General features: G+C 43.1%; 1 protein-coding gene across 1 annotated transcript in view; it reads left to right on the plus strand.

Moving 5' to 3' along the window:
• LOC115470195 (glutamate decarboxylase 1-like) overlaps positions 1–20,718 on the plus strand; it is a 137,667-nt gene that overhangs the window by 67,225 nt on the left and 49,724 nt on the right. The window contains exons 6-8 of the mRNA XM_030203161.1: positions 10,497–10,609; positions 14,074–14,189; positions 16,236–16,315. Coding sequence (XP_030059021.1) covers positions 10,497–10,609; positions 14,074–14,189; positions 16,236–16,315 — 309 coding nt within the window. The remainder of the gene's footprint in view (positions 1–10,496; positions 10,610–14,073; positions 14,190–16,235; positions 16,316–20,718) is intronic.

Here is a 20,718-nt window from a genome sequence, read left to right on the forward strand (position 1 = left end):
CTCTCATGGCAACTGTGCAGCATGTGGTGAAGCTTAATTACCACTGGGTTAGCACTGCACTAGGGAAAACAAATTCCTAGAGCACCGGAAATGGCTCGCTCTCCAGTCTGAACTACTGATGGTGGCTGCGTTGGGCTGGCGGTAGTTCCGTTTTAACTTGCGGTAAGCCCATGTTGGGCTTACCACCGCTTTGTAAAAGACCCCCAAAGTTTGTGTGACGTTTGTGAGCCCTTGGCCCAACGGCGGCTGCGTGAGGCTCATGCAACCACCTCTGGGTAGACGGAGTCCCAAGAGTATCCCGAAGAACTGAACTGGATTACAAGTGGAGGTGAACTAAGGTAGCTTTAATGGCAGCAAAAGAACACAAGGCAAAAAAAGGCAAACAAACGGCTCAGCAATAATGTAAGGGAAGAGAGGACAATAAGCAGCCTAGCTGCACACCCTAACACTAGCTAAAGCAAAACAAAACCTTAAGCATACAATATTGGCAAAAAGTAAGACACAAGAGCACAAGAGTCTAAACAAAAGGCCTGCCCTGGCGGGCAACAGAAAGCAGTAGCACTTAGCTGGAAGCAGTGAGACTGCTGGCAGTCAGATAAAGGTTCATTCTGTCAGGACTCTCATGTAAGTCGTGGGAAGCTCTCTCAGAAGCAGGAGATGAGTTGCAGCAAAGCAAAGGAACTCAAAATAGTCTCTTGTAGAAGAAAACAAACAGTCTCTGAAACGCCTGAGCTGAATGCTTCCAAGGCAAGCAAATCAATAACAGTCTCTGAAATGCCTGAGCCGAATGCTCCCAAGGCAAAAGACACACAGGCACAGCGCAGGAAACAGGAAAAGCCCACGTGGATCCCGCCGCACTCCAAGCACAGCCACCTCGTCCAGGGATACTTCTCGTCCCAGCACACACAGTCCAAAACACAGCACGGGGCCTACTCACTGCAGCCAGCGACCAGGGACTCACTGTAGATGGCTGGAGACTCAGCTGAAGGGCAAGAAGCTCTCAGGACTCCAAGGCTTTGAAGCAGGCTTCACTGGAACAGAGCTCTCAGGACTTCAAGGCTTGGAAGCAGGCTTCACTGGAACAGAGCTCTCAGAACTTCAAGGCTTGGAAGCAGGCTTCACTGGGGAATAGAGTGTGGGCCATAATAGACAGTTTCAGTTTTGGTTGAAACTGAGTGGTAAATTTTGTCCGTAGATTCAGTTTGGGCTGAAACAAAAAGCAGTTTGGTTGCTTACCACCAGAAATCACTGGAAGACACATTAGTAAACTCTCTAATACAGAGATACCAAGTTCTAATGCTGGTTGTGAACTTACACTCCAAATCAGAGGGGGATTTATAGATCCCGATTCTACCCATTGAAATCCTTGCTGCAATCCAAATATAGAATCCTGTATATGTAATAAGATAACTGATAATATAATTGCTCTAAAAATTATTCACATATAGATGATAATTAACTATTGCTGTTTTTAAGGAATGACCTCAGTGGCTCTCATAGCTCCGATAGGGAGCATATGGAGGAACCTCACAATAGCACCATTATCATCGGTCTAAAAAATCCTCTTTTATTTATATAAATATAATATGACAATACCTTCACCAGAAACACGAAATATTGAAACAACCCTTATAAGTTGAGTCAACTGTCACCAATAACTTGTGAAAACTGTTCAGCATCTGAATATTAATATTAACTTTCACATTTAAATAGTTCAAGTAGGTAAACACTTATCTTCCAGCTAAGTGGAGGCATGGAGTGGAGGAGTAGCCTAGTGGTTAGCACAGTGGACTTTGATGCTGGGGAACTGTGTTCAATTCCCACTGCAGCTCCTTGTGACTGTGGGCAAGTCACTTAACCCTCCATTGCCCTAGGTACAAAATAAGTACTTGTATCTATGTAAACCACTTTGAATGTAGTTGCAAAATACCACAGAAAGGATATACCACATCAAGTCCCATTTCCATTTCCCTCATTTAAGCTCCTGGGCCAGCAGCTGTTCTTTCAGCATTTGAACATTTCAGTAAGTTGCATGTCAGCTCCTTGAGCTCATTATAATATTACTCATCAGCGTGGAGAGGAGTCGCTGGTTCACTATTGTGGGGAGTACTGTCATCCTTTCCTGGATTTGCGATGTGGAATTTTGGAGTCTGTATTAATGACAAAACATTGTGGGAACATGAAGCTTAAGTTGCATCATATTGAGCAGCATTGGATTTATTCTATGGATACTGTGTAGCCACAGGGTTTATTTAAATCAGCGAGTTAAATGGTTTGCATTTTTTAAAACTGATTTTAGAAATTCTTGGGTCTTTCTGGATGACATTTACATCCTGTGATATTTCTGGAAGTGAGTTTGTCAGTGTCTTTTTCTGGCTGTGGGTCATCTTGGGAATTAAGCACTTGTCGGAAATTGACACCCCCTGGGGCAGCCAGATGTTCTGGCGAAACTAGGATTTTTGTCAGTACTTTTATATTTCTGCTATATTGAGATGTTTTTTTGGACTCATATGTGCTGCTGAAGCCTTAGAGACTGTGTATGATATAGGGTTTGGGTGTTACTAAGAAGATTTCCTGGTGTTTGAAGGAGTCTTTAATGGATTGAACTGTTAATCTCTCCCAGTTTTAATGAATCAGAGTTTTTCTTAAAGATCTTAGAACATAAGAACATAAGAGTAGCCATACTGGGTCAGACCAATGGTCCATCTAGCCTAGTATCCTGTTTCCAACAGTGGCCAAGCCAGGTCACAAGTACCTGGCAGAAACTCAAATCGTCGCAACATTCCATGCTGCAAATCCCAGGAAAGCAGTTGCTTCCCTGTGTCTGTCTCAATAGCATACTATGGACTTTTCCTCCAGGAACATGTCCAAAACTTTTTAAAACCTAGATATGCTAACCGCTGTTACCACATCCTCCAGCAATGAGTTCCAGATCTTGACTATTCATTGAGTGAAAAAAACTATTTCCTCCTATTTATTTTAAAAGTATTTCCATGTAACTTCTTTGAGTGTCCTCTAGTCTTTGTACTTTTGAAATGAGTAAAAATGTACTTCTACTCATTCTACGCCACTCAGGATTTTGTAGACCTCAATCATATCTCCCCTCATCCATCTCTTTTCCTTGCTGAAGAGCCCTAACATCTTTAGCCTTTCCCAATATGAGAGGAATTCCATCCCCTTTATCATTTTGGTTGCTCTTCTTCGAACCTTTTCTAATTCCGCTATATCGTTTTTGAGATAGGGTGACCAGAACTGAACACCATACTCAAGGTGCGATCGCACCATGGAGCAATACAGAGACATTATAGTATTTTCGGTCTTATTCACCATCCCTTTCCTAATACTTCCTAGCATCCTGTTTGTTTTTTTGGCTACTGCCACACACTGAGCAGAAGATTTCAGTGTATTATCTACATTGACACCTAGATCTTTTTCTTGAGTGCTTTCCCCGAGGTGGATCCTAGCATCAGGTGATTATGATTCAGATTATTCTTTCCAATATTCATCACCTTGCATTTGTCCACATTAAATTTCATCAGCCATTTGGATGCCCATATGATTTACTTATTTATTTATTTGTTACATTTGTATCCCACATTTTCCCACCTATTTGCAGGCTCAATGTGGCTTACATAGTACCGTAAGGCATTCGCCAAGACCGGTATGAACAAATACAATGTGATGTTGAGGTAGAATAAGGTTCATGTGTTACAGACACATTTGGGAATTATATAGAGGAGGAGTTATGATATGTCCAATTACGAGCTTTGGTTTCTTGTGTAGCGGGGTTCAGGCATTTAAGTTGGGTAATCGCTTGGGACTGACACCGCTATGATCAATGGCATTTTATGGTCGATATTCAAAGCGATTTAACTGGCCAAAATGTCCTGGCCTGTTAAATTGCTTGTTAGGAGCTAACTCAGTGTTTCCCAAACTGTGCACCACCACAAACTCACAGGGGTGCCATGGGGCAGATGGAAGTTCACAAGCCGAGCGCCAGAACAAATTGCAAGGAGCATGGAGTGCACCCCTCCCTGCAATAATTCCTCTACAAGTCTACTTTGCTGATGCGAGCTACACATGACTGGGGCAAGCTACCGATCACAGCTCAGCTGTGATTTGGTCTTAGAGCCTGTCTGGCTCCTAAAAGGGCGATCCTGATTGGGAAGCAAGAAGTGAGGCTCTTTGCTTCCCAACCCTTTTAGGTGCCAGACAGACTCTGTGACCAATCACAGCTGAGCTGTGATAGGTAGCTTGCCTAGCCATATGTGGCAGGAAAACAGCGATCCTCCGTCGGAGAGTGATATATTGTACATAGCAGTTGGCAGAGAGAAAGAGATAGTAAACCAAGGTAAACACAATTAAAAAGTTAAAATTAAATTAAAAGTTAAAACATATGGACCCATTGAAGCAGAGGGAGAATTGTAGGCGGGGTGGGGGAGGGAAGGAGAGATGCTGTAGGAGGAATGAGGTGCATGAGTTGGAGGGGGAGGAAGGGATAAAGGGGTGAAACCTTGCATATGAGAGTCGAAGGGAGGGGGAGATGCAGCATGGAGACAGAGAAATGTTGGGCATAGGGGTGAAGGGAGAGATGGTTCATTGAGGAGAGAGGGAGAAATATTGGACATGATGTGTGGCGGGGAGTTAGAGACCTGCGTGTCTGGGAGGAGGGCTAGAGACCTGTGTAGCTGGGGGTGGGGGGGGGGGGGGGGGTGGAGACCTGTGTGGCCAAGGAGGGTGCCACAAAAATTGCTCAGACACGAAGGGGGCCATGAACTGGAAAAGTTTGGGAACCACTGGGCTAACAACTCATTTTCAGTGGCTTAACTGATGAATGCACCTAACTGAAATCTGGGTATTTTGGGGGAATTCTAGGACACACTTGGCTGGTGTCAACATTTCAGCACCTAACCGGCCAGGTAACTGCATAAATGGAACCTCAAAAATAAAACCCCAGTCCTATCTTTATATGGCAACCCATTCTGAATATCGATTTAACCGGCTTGCATGTTAGCCAGCGCCGCACAATATTCAATGCTGCAGCCCAGACTGTCCTGGTATTATATATTTGGGAATAATGCTGGCGGTGATCAGTAAAATGCCCATTGCTGCCGGCTGAATATTTACCCCCATGTGTTTTCCGTCATTTCTCCATTTCTCCATGCTCTCCATCTGTTTATAATATCTATGTTTTCTGGTGTTACAGCATTCTCCTTTCAAGAATGTACTTGTATTTTTACTATTTTCCAGAACTGACTTGTATTTTACATGTTTGCATGCTGTTCTTCTAATAGTTGCTGTTTGACTTTTTCCTATCACTCATATTTCAGAAGCCAGGGCCACTGAGAGACAAAGCTGGGCCCAGGGCAAATAATCTTATAGGCTCCGCCGCTGCCCCCCACCATCACCCCACCACCACCGCTGCTCCTCGCTGCCACTCCCCCCACCTCCTCCACCGCCCACCTCCTGCAGCAGCGAATGAGAGAGAGTGCCCTGCCGGCTATAGGTCTTTCTTCCTGCCGTCCCATGTCCCTGTTTCCGCATAGGCAGGACGCAGCAGAAAGAAGGACCTGTGGCCGACAGAGCAGTCTCTCTTGATCGTCAGTACCAGGCCCTCCTTGCAGACCAGGCCCGGGGAATCTTGCCCCCTCCCCGCCTCCCATTCATGCCAGCCCTGTCAGAAGCTAAAAGAATTTGAGCAAATCCAATACAAACTGAATATAAACCAGTTTTAAACAAATATCTTCTAATCTAATTTTTGTAATGTAAATATTCATATCAGAAGTTATTTTTGTAAAATGGTCCACTGTAGAAAGATATGGTTTTCAAAATGCATCATGATTATGATATACAAGAATAAAACAAAATATATGGTTTGACTTTCTGATCACCTTTGAAGAACTTCATAAATTGCGAATTTTAGGGAACCTAAAGTTGGTAAAAGAAAAATCATATAATGTACATTGTAAAGGTCTATAAGCAGATATATGTCCTTTGAAACAATGTTGTCTTACATTATCAGAATAGCCATTGGAGTTTTCTGTTTGTGAGGTTTTTATGGTGCTGAATATTGGGATTTAATTCTGTTGCCCTCTTCTTTTAATATGAATGTGCTAATCCTTTTCTATCTACTTTGAGTCAAAAAGATAAATCACATAAAGGTGTTGTTTTTATGTGATTATGTTAAAATTTAACATACCATAGCTATATATCTCCATACATATTTTAAGTCCGGCTCTATAATGTAGAGATATTAACAGTTATGTATAGATTTTATCTCCAAGGGTCCTTTGGTAACTTTTGAGGGCAATTTTATAGGAAGGAGACCAATTTAAACTTATTTATTTACAATGTTTGATATACTGCTAATTGCTAAGGTGTCCTTTTACTAAGCTGCGTTAGGTGTTAACATTCGCCTAACAAAGCAAACATGGCTTAATGCAGGATGTACTAGAGTGTGTTAGTTTTGTCATCTGAATGCGCTAAGCACGTGGTATTTTTTTGTATTTTCTTTTTGGAGAGGGCATATCAGGGATGGAGAATGGGCGTGGATGTGCTAATCAGCTAGTGCTCTGACATCACCGTGCTAACTGGTTGGCGCATCTATAATGCAGGAGCCCTTAACACCTCCTAAATAGGAAGCGGTAAGTACTGCTCTGTTAATTTTGTTTTAAAGGCTGCGTGCCAAAGCTAACAGCGCATGGCCAAAAAAAAGATATAACATGAAAAGTTCAAATTTACGACCACGCTAGAAATGGGCTCAGCGCGCAGGAAAGACCTATGTAAGAATGATCTAAGTCCATTTCTTAGTGCGGCTTAGTAAAAGGGACCCTACATCTTTTTACTTCTAAGTTGTTCACAAGCTTATTAATTATTGAACTAGAGATGAAAGAGAAAGAAGGAGAGAGGTGGAGGGGGGTAAGATGGGTGAAAAGGATGAAGTTAAGCTTCGGGAAGGAGAGGTGTGCAAACTATTCACCTGACCCAAAGGTTTGTTGGAAAAGCCAGATTTTGGAGAGCAGACACTATTTCATAAAGATAAGTAGGCACCTATCTGTCTTCGAAAAATACTGCCATAAGTAGAAGAGTGCAAATCTGCACTGCAGGCACGAACACTTGCATCAGCCCTAGAACTGGTGGAAATGCCGGTACCAAGATTTGAAAAGAATTCATGTAAATAATTGGATTTTATAATCTTTGTGTGACCACACTCTGCACATTCCACCCATGCACACACCCACTGGCAGAATCCATACCATCAATTCTAAAAATGTGCCACAGGAAAAGAGCCCATTTATCATGTAAGAACATAGGGGGTCTTTTACTGCAGATAACTCGAGCTAAGCTTTAGTAAAAGGCCCCCCCCTAAGAACTTAAGCATTGACATACTGGGACAGACTGAAGATCCATCAAACCCAGCATCCTGTTTTCAACAGTGGCCAATCCAGGTTACAAGAAACTGGCAAGATCCCAGAATAGTAAAACAGATTTTATGCTGCTTATCCTAGAGGTTTTGCACATGCATTTGAGGCGGTTACCGGAACTGGTGACTCCCCCTTGACAAAGTTGTTACGAAACGGGGACCTGTCGGGGTTCAGAGAGCACCTACCCGCTCAAGTTAAGTGCTACACTAACTTTGTTTGTTCATCTTTAAGCATAGAGATACGAATTTAAACATAAATAAGTAAATAGTGAAGGTTGGTGGAGGCGTAGTCAATGATTGGAACATATACACGGGCAATACACTCAGTCATTGGGTGAAGAAATATCATTTTGTTTCGTGTGACTAATATGAGACTACTCCACTTTAGATAATTAAAACATAACACACTTGCATTCATGGGTGTTTGATTATTTTGCTATATATTTTAGCTCGACAGAGCTAGGCACAGTTTTGTTTTATCCTAGAAATAAGCAGTGGATTTTCCCAAGTCCTTCTTAATTATGGCTTATGGACGTTTCTTTTAGGAAATTATGCAAACCTTTTTTAAACCCTCCTAAGCTAACTGCTTTTACCACATTCTCTGGCAATGAATTCTAGAGTTTAATTACTCATTGAGTGAAGAAATACTTTCTCCGATTCCTATTAAATTTACAACTTAGTAGCTTCTTTGTGTGTCCTGTAGTCCTAGTCCGTAGTATTTATATGTGTATGTGAGCACATACACATAAAAATGCAAAATATACCAGCCTTTATACACATTCTTAGGGGTAGATTCATTAAATGGCATGGGGTGTTATTCGATAAAGTGCTCCCTTTATAGAATAGCGCTTAAGCAGGGATCTCACACCTAACTTTGGGCACCAGAGTTATGCCTGCTGAAACTTGGTATAAATGCCGGCGCTTAAGTTGGGTGCGAATCCCAAGAATTCTATAATACTGAATGCATATTTAGGGAACTCTCCTGACCCACCCATGCCCTTCCCTTGGCCACACCTCCTTTTGAGTTGCACACTATAATATTTGTGGGCGGAGTTTGATAGAATAGCACTTAGCAAGATGCTTTAAATCTTTTCAGTCACCTTACTTTCTAACTCTTCTTACTCTCTTACCTATCTATATGTTCCATCTTTGATTTACCCTTCACTGTCAATTAAAATGTTCTATTACATATTGTGTTGACATTATAAGTAGTATACCATGCCATACCTTGTATTGTTATTTGAATATTTTACAGCTGTAATTGCCTATTGCTCATGTTTGATCTGTTCTTACTGTAGACCGCCTTGAGTGAATTTGTTCAAAAAAGTGGTAAATAAATCCTAATAAATAAATAAATGCATGGGCAAATCCAAAATGTTGACAATTAATGCCAATAATTCATCATTAGCACCCAATTATTGGCACTAATTGCTGCATTAGCCAGTTTAGTTGTGCGCCCAACTTTGAGTGTCCTTTCTAGAATCTCACTCTTAGTGCCTGAAACTTGGTACCTTTTTATGAAATTACCTTCTTGAGAGCTTGTAGGACAGAGTTTTGGAATGTTTACCCTTGGCCCAGCAGCCTCAGTTGTTACCCCCCATGCTTTCTATAAATGCCCCTTTGGAGCCAGCAGTCGGCTGACTCAACTTCATTCTGTATACTAATTAAAACTTGTTTTGGCTCACCTTAGAGGCTTTGTAAATGGTGCAGATGAAACACATGTTCTAACAGCTTACCCATACGTTAGCCTAAGATGCTTGTAGGTACATTAGCCCTTAAATCAGGGGTGAGCAACTTTGGCCCTCAAGGGCCGCAACCCAGTTGGGTTTTCAGAATTTCCCCAATGAATATGCATGAGATTCTATTTGCATGCACTGACTCCATTGTATGCAAATAGATCTCATGCATACTCATTGGAGAAATCCTGAAAACCTGACTGGGTTGCAGCCCTCGAGGATGAAGGTTGCCCACTCCTGCCCTAAATTGATAATTTCTTGTACCTGCAATTTATGTACTATTTAGAAAGTAATGGATTATTGGGGTTTACTGTTTCTTGGAAAAAGTATCTTTATAAAGCAAATGTTATGCTAGTTCCTCACAGTCTGTTTCAAACTGACATTGGATTGTCTATCTGTAAAGGGTATGAACTCGAGAGTATATTGGGAACACTCATTCAGATTTCAAGGGGCTAGAATCTGGAATAAGCTTCCTGTTGAAATATGAGTTATCATACCTCATATTTCCTTTTGTAAGGCACTGAAAACTTACTTGTTAAATCAGTAATTTGATCTGCTGGTTTTAATGTTTTTAAAATTTCTACTGTAGTATTGTATGATTGATTTATATAAATTCCTTCTGATTAGAACTCTCTTATCATTGTAATCCCATTGCACTATATGGCTAAAGGCAGAATAGAAACAACCTAATGGAACAGAATAGAATAGAAATGCTGCACTATGCATCTTTTGTTTCAAGGTTCAGTAAATGTTGGGCTCAATATTCAAAGCTTCTTTACCAGGCTTCTACAAGGTTATGCAGCACTGACCATTTCATACTCTGATTTTCAGCGGCATGTAACTGGTAGTGCCACTTCAAATCCCAGGCAGACCACTATGGCACTTTCTGGTTAGCGCTGGGGTGACCTGGAAGTGGAATCTGGGAAGAGCCGGTATTACCAAGGCACTGATGATAATCAGCAGCAGTGCTTGGCTAACTATTTGGTTAACTTAGGACAGCAAAAAGGCAGTCCTAAATTATCAGTGGTACCCGAATTAGGCCCAACAGCCACCTTCTAGCTGGGTATTCACTGCTGGTGCCTAGATAGGGCCTGGCATCAAATATCTAGGCAAATTCAGCTGGCAGTAGCTAGCATTTTATAAAACGCTGTCTGCCACTGATTTAATATTACCCGTGTTTTTACCCTTCTACTCAGAAAAACAAAAAAGATGTTTCATCCATAAAAAAGGCTTACAATTAACTGAGTTTTATACAAATAGCTCTGCCATTGCTATGAAGTTAATTACCTATTTCTATAATAAATTCCTATTTCTAACAATGTGTTTGTGTTGTTTAGGTTTACATTTGAAATTGCTCCTGTGTTTATCATTATGGAAGAGATCATTCTGAAGAAGATGCATAAGATAGTTGGATGGGGTGAAAATGAAGCTGATGGAATATTTTGTCCAGGTAAGGAACGGGAATGTTCTTGATAATTAAAAGAGTGTTCATAGAGTACAAAGGAGTGATATAATGATTCCATGCCTTTAAATGGGTTAATTTTGTGCATAGCATGACTGTAATAAACCTCACTTAAGCCAGGATAAATGGAATATGATCTCAGGCTCTCAAACTCATTGCTAAAGCTGGTTGCATTGAACCAACCAGCAGTCCTTTCTGAGTTCGTAAGATGTAATGTGTCATATGTTTCATCAGTATTATGCTTGGCTTATTAATGGCCATCACTCCATCAAGACGTTTACATGGAAATTGCTTTTAATCAGGCATGTGGCCAATAATTGTGCTAGGGTTTCTGGCGCCCCCTGCAACCAATATATTGCTGCCCTCCCCTACACCACTACTGGAAGATGAAAAGGAAGCTATTCTGCCATGAGTGGCATTATGGCGCCCCTCCCCCCCCCCCACATGCTTACCTGGCTTACCGTGTTGCACCAACCCTGCCTATGCTTTCCAATATGATGGGAGTATCTTTTATATTTTTCTGCCACATTTTCTTAGCCTCTGATTGCATTGCTTGGTACTTGAATATTTTTTCTCTCTCCATAGTGTACAGAATACTCATACGGCACTGTATGTTCTTGGGTTTTTATTGGAGTGAAGGAGTAGCCTGATGGTTAGTGCAGTGGGCTTTTATCCTGGAAACATGGGTTTGATGTCCACTGTAGTGCCTTGTGACCTTGGGAAAGTCACTTAGTCCTCCATTGCCCCAGGTACAAAAACTTAGATTGTGAGCCCTCTAGAGACAGAGAGAGTACCTGCATATAATGTGTACAGCACTGCATATGTCTAGTAGTGCTATAGAAATGATTAGTAGTAGTTTTTCTCCTTTACCACTATTTCCGGTTTCTTGAGTCACCATTATATCGGTTGGAATGGGAATGTCCCAGGTGATCGTAATTTCTTCATTCTCCACAGATCTCTAAGGCTTATGATCCCAGTGCTTTTCTGGTACAGGAATGTCAGGATGTTTGCAAAATTTCCAATTAGTTGTGCTACCTTCTTCTGCCTTTCTGGCATCAGCACCTTATAGCCAACAATGAGATGAGGAACCATTTCTTTCTTGATAGTTGATTGAGAGAAAGTCAAGTCTTGAGGAGCTCTGCTGTAGGCAAGCATTTTAAAGTATAATTATATTGATTCCTATAAATTTATTTGTTTAAATTTTCTCTTAAATCTTTGGGAAAACAATTGCTACATCCAGATACACAAACACTGGTGAAAAGATTTGCAGCATATAGACAGTTAGCTTGTCAGAGGAGCTGTGGTAGTTATCTGCTCCCTCTCAAGGGGCATCTTAGGAAAGCATGGAGTTAAGAACTGAGTCTGCTGAGCCAAGGGTAAACATCACAAAACTGTGTCCTGTAAGTCATAAAAGGTTATTAGAGGCATAGGAGCCAACGTTTGAAAATGATTGGGGGTGCTGAACTCATAGAGAAAGGGGAAGGGATTTGATATACCACCTTTATGGTGGTACAGTAAAAGCAGTTCCCCCATACAACTACTGATGTGTGCTGGACATGTGCCAATGAACAAGTTTTTTTTTCCCATATTTGGTGGTCCTGTGAGAAAATCCAGCAATTTTGGACTGCAGTTATGCAGCGTTATATCTCAAGGCTTGGGGGAGGGGGGACTTTTTTTTGAAAGATCCCAAGTGGTGCTTCCTAGGCTTGGGATATAAACGAGGACTTAAATGGCAGAGACAATTGAAGAGGATGTGTTTATGTGTAGCAAAGAGCATTATTGTAGCTCAGTGGAAGCAACATAATGGTCCAACAATAGCATATTGGCTCATGAAGCTGAGACTTGTGGGGGAGATTGAGAAGCTTACGAACCAAAACCTGGGTTTATGATGCAAAATGAGGAACGGCCCCAATTATCAAAAATTTTTGAAGAAGTGAGGGGTTAGGTTTGAAGGGGAATGCTGAAGAACTAACGGTATAACTTCTTTTGTGTTTGAATTTTTTTTTTTGGGGGGGGGGGGGCAAATAGAGAAGGGAATATGTGAAAGGGGGCTCTTGGTGGACAGTTTACTTGTTGATTGTTAAAGCAAAGTAAGGGACCTGTTTGTAAAGGCGCACTAGAGATTTTAAAGTACAGTAAAAATTAGCACCCACTAACCGTTTGGATGCTCATAATATTCATAGAGGTGTCTACACGGTTAGCGCACCTTTATAAACTGGGTCCTAAATGTTCTTTTCTTTGCTTGTTTGTTATTGTTATTCTCTCGTAACAAAAAAATGTTTTTCTATTTGTTTTAAATGTGCATCTATGTAACTTCATGGAGTGTCCCCTAGAATCACACTATGAATAGTCCACCCGATAAGCAAAGTGATTTAGATAGCCAGGAGAGGCCGCCACTTAGGCGCACCATTGAATATTGCCTCTTAACAGCCAACTCCTAACTGGCAAGATTAGGGCAGGCCAGGGGTGGAATTTGGGCGGAGTGGCCACGTGAGCCAGTTAGCAGGCTAGGAACTCGCATTAAGTTAGGACAGAAAAAAGGCTGTACTAACTTTATGTGGGGAAGGTAACCGGGTACTGGTATGAATGGCTCCAGCTGCCCCCCCCCCCCCCATATGGATCCCTCCTCCCATCCCCCCTCAAAGATAAGAACTTAAGAATATAAGAACATAAGAGTAGCCATACTGGGTCAGACCAATGGTCCATCTAGCCCAGTATCCTGTTTCCAACAGTGGCCAAGCCAGGTCACTAGTACCTGGCAGAAACCCAAATCGTGACAACATTCTACGCTACAAATCCCAGGGCAAGCAGTTGTTTCCCATGTCTGTCTCAATAGCAGACTATGAACTTTTCCTCCAGGAACTTGTCCAAACCTTTTTTAAACCCAGATACACTAACTGCTGTTACCACATCCTCCGGCAAAGAGTTTCAGAGCTTAACTATTCGTTGAGTGAAAAATATTTCCTCCGGGCCTACCTTGATGAACCCCTGATGGTCCAGTGATAAATGGGCAGGAGCAATACCCCCATGCCCATGTCAGATGCTGCCTCAAAATGGCTGCTGTGAACTCTAGTGGCAGCCCCGTGATTCTTCAATGGCTGTTGCACTGCCATCTTAGAAATATTCAAGGAAATAATTGTAATAAATATTTTTGGATCTGAGGGCTACCTGGAGATAGAAGGTGAGTATGTGCTTAGATCTGTTATAAGCTAGTTCATGGCAGAGCACAAGATTTTAATGGCGTAGTCATAGTTATTCTGCCTCTTGTGAATTCCAAATACCCTTTTTTGTGAACCATTCCAAATACCTTTCTGATCAACCCCGATACTTCCCAAATATTCTTCTTCTGAGAGTGCCAGTTTTCAGAAACAGAAAACCTTGTTCAGGCAAAATTGATAGGGTACGTACTGGGCCACTATTGTGGAACTAACAATGTTTCATTTTTTTTCCAGGTGGAACTATATCAAACCTCTACAGTCTACTTGTGGCTCGTTATAAGTACTTTCCTGAAGTTAAAACCAAAGGCATGTTGACGCTTCCACACATTGTACTGTTTGTGTCTGAACATGTAAGTACTATGCAATTAAGTTCTGTAAAGCAATTACCATAGGTTCAACTCAAAAGGGGAGCTTGGTAGATTGTGCCATGAAGGGCAATTCTATAATTGGGCATGTCTCAGTTCACAATGCAGTATTGTCTAAGAGAGCGGGTAAGGGCTTTAGGTGGCAATTCTGTAAATTTGGTACCTCCTTTATGGCACTCTGATGCATTGCAGGGAGCGCCAATTCTATGCCAGCATTAGGGTATCCTGATGCCGTTACAGAATACTAGCACAAACCCCCGTTGGTGCACCACAAAGAAGGCACAGCTGCTTATGCAAAGGTCAATAGCAGAGGTAGCAGTGCGCGCCTACATCTGAGAGTATTCTATAACATATGTGTGTTGATAGATGACACTCCCAAATCCCACTCTTGCTCCTTCCAGATGTATACCCCTTTTCAATTGAACAACGTCCCCCAGATTCTATATATGGCTTGCAGATTTGGCTGTTAAAATGTGGGCATTCCCGAGATGGGCACGCAACTTAATTAGCTACCAAGCCATTAACGAGCAATAATTGCCACTGACAATCAATTATTGATGCCAGAGAATGACACAAGGACAAAGTTTGTCCCCATCCCCATAGGAGCCGACTCCGTGGGTGCTGTGGGTGCTCGAGCACCCCAATATTTCACCCACTGGAAGTTCGTTCCCTCCCTCCCTCCCTCCCAGTTCCAGGGTCATCGTCCCTCTCTCCCTCCCTCCCTCCCTCCCAGTTCCAGGGTCATCATCCCTCCCTCCCTTCCTCCTTTCCTCCCTCCCAGTTCCAGGGTCCCCCCTCCCTTCCTCCCTCCCTCCCTTCAACTTCCAGGCCCCCTCCCTCCAAATTTTAAAAGTCATCTATCTTACCTCGTTGGGGTTAGGGCGGCAGCAGCGGTAAAAAGCATGCAGGCTTGGCTCGGTGCTTAGTTCAGTTTTCCCTTCTCTCTCTCTCAGCTCTGGTCCCGCCTTTGCGGAAACAGGAAATGAGGGCGGCATAGCGAAGGCGGGACATGGGCGGGTATGGGCATGGCTACCAGATGGCTGGCTTTCGCGGATAATGGGAAAAAAGTGGCGTTAATCAGTATTTCGCTGGGTTTACTTGGTCCTTTTATTTTCATGACCAAGCCTCAAAAAGGTGCCCCAACTCATGAGATGACCACCGGAGGAAATGGGGAATGACCTCCCCATACTCCCCCAGTGGTCACAAACTCTCTCCCACACTAAAAAAATAAAAATAAAAACCTCAAATGTCATACCCAGCTCCCTGACAGCAGTATGCAGGTCCCTGGAGCAGTTTTTAACGGGTGCAGTGCACTTCAGGCAGGCAGACCCTGGCCCATCCCCCTCTACTTGTTACACTTGTGGTGGTAAGTGTTGAGCCCTCCAAACCCCCCCAAAACCCACTGTACCCACATGTAGGTGCCCCCCTTCACCCATACGTTCTATGGTAGTGGTGTAGAGTTGTGGGGAGTGGGTTTTGGGGGGGGGGGGATTTGGAGGGCTCAGCACCCAAGGTAAGGGAGCTATGCACCTGGGAGGTATTTGTATATTTTTAAAAAATTTTTAGAAGTGCCCCCTAGGGTGCCCGGTTGGTGTCCTGGCATGTCAGGGGAACTAGTGCACTACAAATGCTAGCTCCTCCCATGACCAAATGCCTTGGATTTTGCCAAGTTTGAGATCGCCAGCATTTTTTTCCATTATCACTGAAAAACAAAAGTGGCCATCTCAAACCCGGCGAACTCTGGCATTTGGCTGGGCTAAACCGTATTATCGAAAAGAAAAGATGGCCGGCCATCTTTTTTGATAATATGGTTCCGGCCAGCTGTTGCGCTGCCGCCAAAATAGATCGCCGGCGATGTATTTCACCGGTGACATTCGATTATGCACCTCCACATGTCCCACTGCCATGCATGTGTGGAAGTTAACTTAAATTTATATGACCTGTTTTAGAATGATGGGGTACGCCAGGAAAAGCACTAGAATAACTAATGACATGGGTGAAACAGTGAAATGTTTTTCTTTTATGTTTTAGAGTCACTATTCACTGGAAAAGGCATCTGCAGTCCTTGGCATTGGGACAGATAATGTCATTGCAGTAAAGTGTGATGAAAGGTAAATTCCTGTTCTGAAGTGGATCCAGAGTTGTTCACTGACCTTTTAATAGTACTGTATCTATCAACTTTTATATATTTCCTTCCCGTGTGGACCTTGTCGAACAATTCAGTGGTGTATCTTACCAATGATTTTCTCTTTATAAACTTAGTTAACACCCATCAGCTCAGCACAGTTAAATGAGTTTTAGGATTTGAGATCCATTTTTATGAAACGCTCATTTGCTCTTCTTATAACTTTCCCCATGCATTCTCAGTGATACTCATGAAAATAGTTATGAGTTTATGCTGATCAGTAGCTTGTGGCTCTTATCATCAGGAAATAACAAGAGCCTATAAATTATGCCTATTGTGACCCACAGGGCCATAGTCGCCGAGAGGGGGGGCAGGGGGGACAAAATTCCCCGGGCCCAGGCCTCCAAGGGCGGAGCCCCCTGCATTGAAATCACAGCGCCTCTCACATCAATATGAAAGCGCTGCAGGCAGCAGGGCAGCAGATTGCCTCCCTTCAGGCCTCCTTCCCTCCCTGTGTCCTGCCCTTGTCTGATGTAACTTCTGCGAGGGCGGGACACAAGGAGGGAAGGAGGGCCGAAGGGATACGATCTGCTGCCCTGCTGCCTGCAGCGCTTTCACACAGGTGAGAAGCGCTGTGATTTCAATGCAGGGGGCCTGGCCCGGTGGCAGATGGAGGGGGGAGCAGCGGCGGTGACCTCTGGGAGGGGGGGGGGTAGAGGGGGCAGGGCCCCGGGGGCGGCCTTGCCCCAGGCCCGGCCCAGTCTCTTGGCGGCCTGCACAGGGCTTTCACAGGTTTGTAATCCACAGATCACTGCAATTCCTCAAACTTCCAGCTGAGCAGGCCTCTTGCCAGGAGACAAGCACAGACACAGCCCTCCCATGCCTGTCCCTCCTCAAGATCCCCTTACCCAGGATTTACCAACTCCAGACCAACAGTCTTTCTTTTCTCCTTTATTTACTTTCTCCAACACAGTCTTTGATACACACAGTTAGCAGGTTTTGCTTCAACTCTCCCTTCACTCCCTTCTCATTACCCCTGGGAGATGAAAGGGGTCACACCCAACTATTGTCATGTCTCTAGCACCTGACAGCCCCCTCTCCCTCCTGACCCCAGTTGAAAACCCTCACCCCCGGTTGGAGTGCTTCTGCAGCCACTTCTTTCCCTCTTTCATTAAGTCATCAAACCATGTGGCCAGGAGCCCTCTTACTTGCCCTGATTCAGTCCACTGCAGTCAAACATTTACATAACGTTCATCGTTTTGATCATATCACCCCCCTCCTTCATTCAGAACACTGGCTTCCTGTTATTGCCCACGTCAAATATAAAATTCTGGTTTACAAGTCTTGCCTTCCCTCAGTTCCATCCTACCTCAACAATCTCCTTATCCCCTACACTTCCTTGCTCTTCTTCTGATCTGCTGACGATAACCTTCTGACCTTACCCCCTTAACCCCCCCCCCCCTCAGTCTTAACATCTGACAGGAGTCTGTCTTCAGATATTTGGGACTTAAACTTTGAAATGACTTATCCTTACATATCAGAAACCAGGCTAACATCACTTCGTTTATGAAACTGCTGAAGACCCACATTTTTTTCTGAATCCTTCCCATCTGCTGTCTAACTCTTTCCTCTTTTCTTATTTGATCTTACCTCTTGCTTTTAATGTTTGTAAACCGCATAGATTCTCATGTGTGGGCCCTTTGCGGTATAGCAAATCCAAATTAAATAAATAAATAAAAATGAATTTGCAGAACTTTTGTTAGTTATTTCTAATTTATCTTTAAAATCAAGCATGGTACCAGAAGATTGGAGGCTGGCCAATGTAACTCTAATTTTTTTAAAGGGTTCCAGAGGTGATCCATGAAATTATAGACCAGTGAGCCTGACGCTGGTGCTGAGCAAAAGGGTAGACACTATTAAAAAGAACAAAATTACAGAGTGTATACATAAGCGTGGATTAATGAGACAAAGCAAACAAGAATTTAGTTACGGGAAATCTTGCCTCACAAATCTACAACATTTCTTTGAAGGGGTGAATAAACGTGGTTAAAGGTGAGCTGGTCGATATTGTGTATCTGGATTTTCAAAAGGCATTTGACAAAGTACCTCATGAAAGACTCCTGAGGAAATTAGAAAGTCATAGGATAGGAGGTAATGTCCTATTGTGGATTAAGAACTGGTTAAAAGATAGAAAACATAGAGTAGGGTTAAGTGGTCAGTGTACTTAATGGAGAAGGTTAGATAGTGGGGTTCCGCAGGGGTCTGTGCTGGGACTGCTGCTTTTTAACATATTTATAAATGATCTAGAGATAGGAATAACTACTGAGCGAATAACTTTGTGTCATCAGTAAATGTAATTACAAGTTGTTAAATTGCAAGAGGATTGTGAAAAATTGCAAGCAGACCTAATGAAACTGGGAGACTGGGCATCCCAATGGCAAGTGATTTTTAATGTGAGCAAAGTGATGCACATGGGAAAGAGGAACCCAAATTATAGCTATGTGATGCAAGCTTCCATATTAGGAGTCATCGTTAAAACCCTCTGCTCAGTATGCAGCGGCAGCTAAGAAAGCAAATAGAATGTTATTAGGACTTATTAGGAAGGGAATAGAAAACAAAAACATGAGAATGTTATAATACCTTTCTATTGCTCCATGCTGCGACCACATCTCAAATATTGTGTGCAATTCTGCTCACTGCATCTCAAAAAGATATATTGGAATTAGAAAAGGTACAGAGAAGGATGACAAAAATGATAAAGGGGATGAGACAACTTCCTTATGAGGAAAGGCTAAAGAGGCTAGGTCTCTTCAGCTTGGAAAACACATGGTAGAGGGGAGATGTGATAGAGATCTATAAAATACTAAGTGGAGTGGAACGGGTGGATGTGAATTGCTTGTTTAGCCTTTTCAAAAATATTAGGGGGGGCATGCAATGAAGCTACTAAGTAGTACATTTAAAACAAACCAGAGACAATATTACTTCACTCAACATGTAATTAGACTCTGGAATTAATTGCCAGAGAATGTGGTAAAAGCAGTTAGCTTAGCAGGGTTTAGAAAAGGTTTACATAATTTCCTAAAAGAAAAGTCTACAAGCCATTATTAAGATGGGCTTGGGGAAAATCCCTCAAATCACTAAGCAATACATTTAGTTAACATGCAGTTTGCAGCCTTCATCTTAACTTAATGTCATTTTATGTGGTCCAGCTTTCTATTATTCACAAGTCCTTGCTTGTCTGAAATATTCAAAATCAGCACGGCTAATCTTATGGACTCTATTCAACTGGACCTTGTGCTTGTCAGGGGCGTACCAAGGGGGGTGGGGGCGGTCCGCCCTGGGTGCACGCCGCTGGGGGGGGGTGCCACGCGAGCCTGTCCTTCGTTCGTTCCATGCTTCCTCTGCCCCGGAACAGGTCTGTTCCGGGGCAGAGGGAGCATGGAACGAACGAAGGACAGGCGCGCGCGGCACCGCCCCCCCCCCCCCAGCGGCGTGCACCCGGGAGGGTTCTTTCGTGGGGGTGTGTGTCCTTTTGCCGGGGGGGGGGGTCACGCTACATCTGGGGGGGGGGCGAGCCGCATCGGCAATCCACCCCGGGTGTCAGCCCCCTTAGGAACGCCACTGGTGCTTGTATCCTTAATAAAATTCTCTTCAAAACATTTTCACCAGATTAACATTCAGTTGCTTGGCTTAATGTGTTATTATGCAGTCCATCACATCGCTGGTTGACAAGTTTCTACTTATCTGAAAAGTTCGAAATCAAGCATCTCAACTCCTGTGTGCATGTCCTTAATCCGGGTCTTTAGTCCCACTTTCTCTTATAAATTTCAAACCACCAGTGCGCCGCAGTTAATATCGCCCACAAATCTCAGTTGTCCAGCCATCTTCCTTACTTGTGCTGTAGCTTAACCAAAACTGTCCTCATTTATGAGTTCGTCAAGACCCTACATAAATTTGTGTTTCGCTAACCGCATCCTCAGGGGTATTGACTTTTATGTAAACAATAAACTTTTACAGCTTCGTCCGGATGAAACTCTGACCAACTGCAGGATAAATGGTGACTCTCCGCTAGGAAGATGCTGTGCATGCGCAGAATTAGCAAAGCTCTTCCTAGTGGAGAGGCACCATTTATCCTGCAGTCGGTCGGAGTTTCATCCGGATAAAGCTGTAAAAGTATCCTATAAAGGAAAATAGATGCCTACTTTCCTTTATAGAACAGGTGCCAAAAATATAGGTGCTCTGTTACAGAATTATCCTACATAAGGGCAACTCTATTACCCCCCCCCCCCCCATTTTACAAAGCCACGCAGCAATGTCGACACAGCTCATTCACTTTGAATGGGCTGTGTCAGCATTACCACACCGGCAGTCACTAGTATAGCTTTGTAA

The sequence above is a fragment of the Microcaecilia unicolor genome, chromosome 1 (genome assembly GCF_901765095.1).
Source record: "Microcaecilia unicolor chromosome 1, aMicUni1.1, whole genome shotgun sequence".
In the NCBI taxonomy this organism is placed as follows: domain Eukaryota; kingdom Metazoa; phylum Chordata; class Amphibia; order Gymnophiona; family Siphonopidae; genus Microcaecilia; species Microcaecilia unicolor.